Raw genomic sequence first — 6,426 nt, 5'->3', positions numbered from 1 at the left:
ATAAAATGAGGAGAAGATAGTTGGTGAGGCGGTCTGAAAAGAACAAAACTAAGTAAAAACCTAATTATTAGTGCCAACCTTTTGGCTAGATTTTCAAGCCTTCATCAGGGTTGTTTGGACAAGATATTAAAGCCACTTGCTTTTAATACAATCATTTGTAGTTATCTTATTAATTTAATTAATTAACAATTAATATAATCATTGGTTGTTATCTTGTTTTTTGTTCTTAGCACTGAGGAAGGCATGGAATTGACCAAAACATTGGCACTAAGTAATAAGTTCTTACTCATTTGTGTATTTCACTGACCACACTCCCAATCATCTTCTTATTGTTTAAATTATTATATTTTTCAAAAACTTTCTTGATTTCCTTTGCTAGTCTTGAGATATATTTTAGAGTTTGAAAGATACAATGGTGTGTTGTTTTGTTCATATTTTTGTAAGTTTCTATTTTATATATTTCATTTTCATCATTATTTTTATTTTTTTAAATCTATTATTGTATTTAACTTTGTTTTGTTTTTCAACAAGCGAGTTTACTTTTTCATTGATTATTTTAATTCGGCTAACTTTTGTTAGCTAAAATTTATTTAGATAAAAATGTTTTTTTTTAAATATTTGGTACATTTTTTAAAAAATATTTTCAACTGTTAAATTAACTGCTTTATTAATCAAATTTTTCTCTGTTTTTGATTTGTAATGTAGGTTGGCTTGAGTAATAATTTAGTACAGTGTCATAACTATTGTGCATATTTGTCAATCTTATGCTTTTGTTTTGATATATTGATACGTTTTGATACTTCAATGTATTAAATTTTCATTGTTAATAAATTTGATTTGTTTTAGATTAAAATCTACAGAAGGAGCCATTTTTGATACAAGCATAAAATAAAGAAAAGTAATTTTAAATAGTAAATGGAATTTGATAAAACTAAGTTTTCTACAAATTTTGGCCAAATCAGACAAGCCATTTGTGAAACATAGCTGTGCCAAAAGAAACATGTTTACTCATATAAAAGCGAAAATAGCAAACGGAATCTGATAAAATCAACATGGCAACAATAAGATACCAAAATCAACAAAATCACTGAAAATTTCACAAAAATTATATTAACAGATCAATCGATTATGCCTGAATGCAACTTAGACTAAAGAAATACACAAAACTAAATTTGTTCCTTAATGTCCAAAACATTAAGTCAGAGTAAATGTTTTCAATTCTGAGAAAAAACATTTTTTTTTTTTTTTTCATTTCTTTCATGAATACCAAGATTCCTGCCTTTGGCTGTGAGGAAGCAAGTTTGGTTACAATATAACGGCAAACTGTTATTTATATTGTATGGACTTCTTACATAATTGAAAAATATGTAATATGCAATTCAATAACATTCTAAAATTTTAGAAGAAGAAATACTCACTTGAAGGATAAGTTTCATCAGTCATTTTTATAGTAAAAGAGTGCCGAAATCACTTGTCTCTGAAAAAAAAAAAAAAAAAGAAGGCAAAATACAACATGAATTCATAATTTACATTAGAGAAACAATAAATGTAAACAATGTACAATAGAAAATTTAAATAAGTTTATGACCTACAAATATCTGTGGTTTTTTTAAATGAAATGACCAAATCTTTACACAAATTATTAATTGCAACAATCAGTTTGAATGCTCTTAACACAAAATTCTGTACTATTTGTTTTTCATGTCAAGCTGTTTTCAGATATCATTACAAGATATTGAATCCCAAAACCTCATTTAAAAAAAAACAAAAACATCAATACACTCAAAAATAATAGGCTGCATCTCATTGGATTTAAAAGAAAGTAATAATGATTTAAATGTACGATTATATCACCAATGTTTTGACAAAGGAATGACTTCACACACAAATAATAATATGAAAAAAAGGTCATAGAATGCTCAAATTTGACGAAATAACGAAAAGTTTCTCAAAAGTTAAAAGCCAACTTACAATTAATATAAATATAAACACACAACTCTGATAATCAATTAGTAGAAAGCAACTGAATGAGTTTCCCCCTCCAATCATCCAGTTAGGCCAAAGAGGTCAATACTTTCGGAGAGAAAGTTGTAAAATTATATTTTTTTTTATTAATTAGAATTAACATTTTACTTTGTTTTTAATGGTTCTTTTCCTTAAATTAAAATAATTTCAACTAGAATAATAAAAAATAATCGTAATCATTCGCAAATAATACATTTACCTTGGACTCAAGAACATTTTCTAATCCCTGTAGCGGACACCAACTCTTCATGCATCACTAGTTAGTTAATTCTGAAAGAATTAACTTCTTCAAGTTATGGTTAATTCATTCATATTTAGTTATCATTAATTCATAAATTAACTTCTTTTAGTTATGTTTAATTCATTTTGTTGTTATAAATTGAAGAACTCTTAGAACATGGTAACTTAAAAAATCGAAATAAATATAAGAAGATGGTGAGGGTTGCGGTCAAAAAAAGAACTAATAGTTTAAAACTATTTTAATGTCCGACGTTTCGCCCCACTTTGCAGGGCTTCATCAGGGCTAAAAAGATACAATAAAATATATAGTCATATATAGACATAAATATAAAAAATGGAAACTTTAACAATGTTAAGATGTTTGCTAATTACAATGTCTTGAAACAGGAGTGTCATTTAACATAATTTAATTACCAACATTATACCTTTAAATTTCATGAAATTCAATGTAATTAGCATTAAAAAATCCGATGAAGCAAACAGTAATATTTTACTATTTTTTAGTGTTATGCTTGGATCTACTTGTTTGTCACTTGCCGCAAATCCAAAACAACGCAAATACTTAGTAAACTAATAAAGCAACAAATGTGGGTATCCACAAGCTTTTTTTGTTCATTTGAATTTTTCGGCTATTAAAATCGATTTACTCTATTTTCATTATAAAAAGTGACAGAATAATGATAAGCGAAATGACAGAAATTTTAAATTATAGCAAAGTAGATTGTTGATTAAAATTCATACAAACAGCACAAACTACATAAACTATAAATTCAATCTTAGTTCTAAAATTTTTATTAAAAATAATTTTATTAAATTATCACAACAAATGATAGGGGTATTCATGATCTTTAGCTAAGTGAAAAAATTCATGCTCAATGAAGAAATGTTTCCTTCTTTTACATTGTTAAACCGATATAACATATTCATGATCTTTGGTTTAACATGTTAAAGCGTGTTAAATGGAAAAACTCATGTTAAATAGAGAAATATATCTATCTTTTACCAAGTTAAAACAATATTACATTTAACATGGTTGAGAGTCTGTTACTACGTCTGTTAAATGGAGAATGACGTCATGCAACAGGCAGTTAAGCTCGTCATAATTTTGTTTGTTGTGGTAGGTTACTTGCTCGCAGTTTGTGTTAGAATTGTTTTAGATGTTTTTATAACTAATAAAGCAATGAATGACATTAATAATAATGTAATGGCAGTTGTCAATTAGTTCATCTTGATTCTGTTTCTCACAAGTCAGAAGATCAACAAGGCACTCAGTAGCCAAACTTTCATACAACTTCCACTTTTCACTTAATTTTGGTATGATGTAATAAATTACATTGATCAAAACAAGTAAACAATAGAAAGAAGTTTTGGAAGGAAAGGTTATAAAGCAAGTTACTCAGAAAATCCGCTAGGAGCTCTTATGCATTTAACATATAACATGACTTTAAATAGGGCTGCTTACAATCCTTTACCTATAACATTTAACATGGTAAAACATTTTACATTTCACATAACATCTTTAGTTTAACTTGTTAAATGAAAACACTCATGATAAATGAATATATAACATGCTTGATAGTCTGTTACTAACTCTGTTACGTGGAGAAGGACGTCACGCAATAGACCAGCTGAGCTCGTCACCATTTTTTTTGTTGTAGTAACAAGCAGTATAAAAAGCAATGAAGTATTATACATATTACTTGCTCGTAGTTTGTGTTTTGATTGTGTTAGTTATTGTTTTGTATGTTTTAAAAACTAATAAAAAAATAGATGACAATAATAATAATAATGTACTGATAGCTGTCAATTAGCACACCTTGATTCTCTTCCTCACAAGTTAGTAGGACAACAACATACTCAGTAGCCAAACTTTCACACAACTTCCACTTTTCACTCAATTTAGGCTTGTTGTAATAAATTAATTTAATCAAAACGTAGAAGTAAACATGAAGTTTTGGAAGGAAAGGTTATAAAACAAGCAGCTCAGAAAATCCACAAGGAGCTCCTTATGCATTTAACATTTAACACGACTTTAAATAACATGGTAAAACATTTTACATTTACCACAACACAATGAATACCCCTAATATCTCATGATATGAAGGCAAGGAGGTTAAAACGGGCGGGATATATGAATCGAAGCAATCTATCAGGGCGCCTCTTCACAACAATGAATGCCAGTATAGTAGGCTCTTGCCTACTATACCACGTGGGAGACCAAAAGCCAGATGGATAGTGAGGATCAACAAAGATGCGAAAGAGCTGCATGCAGAAAACTGGATGTGATATACATTAAACATTTAACATGACTTTAAATAGGACTGCTCAGAATCGTATATACATATATATATATATATATATATAAGTTATGATGAGTCAGAATCTAAGCTTCAAAAAAAAGGGAAAGTGGGACACTAAATAACGCACATAAGCTCAACTGAGATACTGGTTTATTCTCCTGAGTAATCCTCTATATATACAATTTGGAATGTTGACATGGGGAGTTTAGGTATTAAGAGTCATAATACCTATGCTCTGTTTATAACTTATATATATATATATATATAATCAAAAATAAACTGCTAAAGTTGATTAACAAAATTTTAAACAATGTAATTGAATCCAAAGGTTGGGGAAATTCTTTATCTAATTAAAACACAGAGAGCACAAATGATGATCAGTTGGCAGTTCTAAAACAATGCAAACTGAAAACAAACGTATGGATACAGCACAAACGTCCTTTAATTTGTACCTAAAAGCCAACACTCACTGTCATGAAAAGCCAATTTGTACCAGTCAATCCAAACATCCCATCCGCACACTTACGCGCGCAGAAGCACCTTCAGACACTAGTGTATCAGATATTTTACAACTGGGTTTAAAAGCCAATCGAGGACCATTTAGAAGACGAAGGGGAAAAGAAAGGGAGAAGAAGTTATAATGAAAATACATATTTTTTTTACGAAACATATTTTTTAATTCCAGTACAATGAACACATTTTTATTCGCTACTTTAGCATAACCTTTCCGATAGCACATCAAACACGTTCCATTGTGTTTTACCACCGTTCTGAAACTTATGCTCATTCTAAAAGCTAATGATTTATGTTATCAGAATGGTCTAAATTCCCTTGGTCATTTCTTCAGACAAATTTCAGGACTGGCCATGGGTGTTGGGGGGAAAAATTCATTTTAATTGTATACATGTTGCTCTGTGGAAAACTGTGAATATATCGATTGTTGAGCTCAAGCCGTTTGCAACGGTTTTGTAACGGTTATGCTACGAATGTACCAGAAACCAAAAGAGAAATAAAAAAAGACACTGAAACATCTGTGTTTGTTAAAGACTATATAGTTGGTGTTAGTGAAGAATCCAGAGGTGAATATAAAGCGTCTGAACCATTAGCTTATGTCGAAGAACTTGAAATTACTAAAAGAACATTTAAAAATGAGTCTAATCTTGATTCAGGTTCTGATGATGAAAGTGGTGACGCATTGATGGAAATAAAAGTAAAAAATGAAAAGGTATCCTAACAGACTCGTAGGACCATTAAGATGCACAGATGATTCTAGAGAAAAGGAAAATACAGAAATTGTGCAAGAAAAGGCTAAGAAACATCAAGTCATCAAGAAGAAACCTGGTGAGATTAATGAAAGGTTACAGAAAGTAAAAGCTTTAAATGGTGACTCAGAAATTTGTGAAAAAGATGAAGAACACCCTACGTTAAATGCAGATGAATACAATTGGGGCATTGATGAAAAAAATGTGGATTGCGAAGCAGATAATTTAGAAGGAAAAAGTAAGAAATATACAGGTAGAAGAAGAAACCCGGAAAGAAAAGGGATTTCATGATCCAACGAATACTGTTAAACCTGGTGAATATTATAATTCTGACTGTGAAAAGTAGAGATTTAGTCGAAAGACAAAAAGTTCAAATCATCTACAAAAGGACAAAAGATCAGTTGGAGGCGACTGAATGTAGTGATTGTGAAACATTAAAATAAACAAATTATTACTTAAAAGTTTTTTATTGTTTTTTCTGTGCACAAAACTAATATTGTAATTTAAAAATTATTTTGTTAACGTATGTAAAATGAAAATTCTGCTAACCCTGTTTTTGTAAGAAAAAGTATGTAAAACTAAATTTGCTAAAAAAAAAA

General features: G+C 29.3%; 1 protein-coding gene across 3 annotated transcripts in view; it reads right to left on the bottom strand.

Moving 5' to 3' along the window:
* LOC106689885 (zinc finger autosomal protein) overlaps nucleotides 1–2,058 on the bottom strand; it is a 15,442-nt gene extending 13,384 nt beyond the window's left edge. For 2 of the 3 annotated variants that reach the window (XM_014435094.3, XM_014435100.3), the window contains exons 1-2: nucleotides 1,972–2,057; nucleotides 1,419–1,477 (exon numbers count right to left, since the gene is read on the bottom strand). In XM_014435094.3, coding sequence (XP_014290580.1) covers nucleotides 1,419–1,443 — 25 coding nt within the window. In that variant the 5' untranslated portion in view covers nucleotides 1,444–1,477; nucleotides 1,972–2,057. Of the gene's footprint in view, nucleotides 1–1,418; nucleotides 1,478–1,971 lie in introns of all 3 variants that reach the window. The other variant, XM_067051914.1, reaches the window with a different exon arrangement.
* Nucleotides 2,059–6,426: the final 4,368 nt, after the last annotated feature.

The sequence above is a fragment of the Halyomorpha halys genome, unplaced genomic scaffold (assembly GCF_000696795.3).
Source record: "Halyomorpha halys isolate HHAL.00 unplaced genomic scaffold, Hhal_1.1 Scaffold47.1, whole genome shotgun sequence".
NCBI classification, from domain to species: domain Eukaryota; kingdom Metazoa; phylum Arthropoda; class Insecta; order Hemiptera; family Pentatomidae; genus Halyomorpha; species Halyomorpha halys.
The sequence above is the reverse complement of the archived record's forward strand: the minus strand, read 5'-3'. Positions and strand labels throughout refer to the sequence as shown.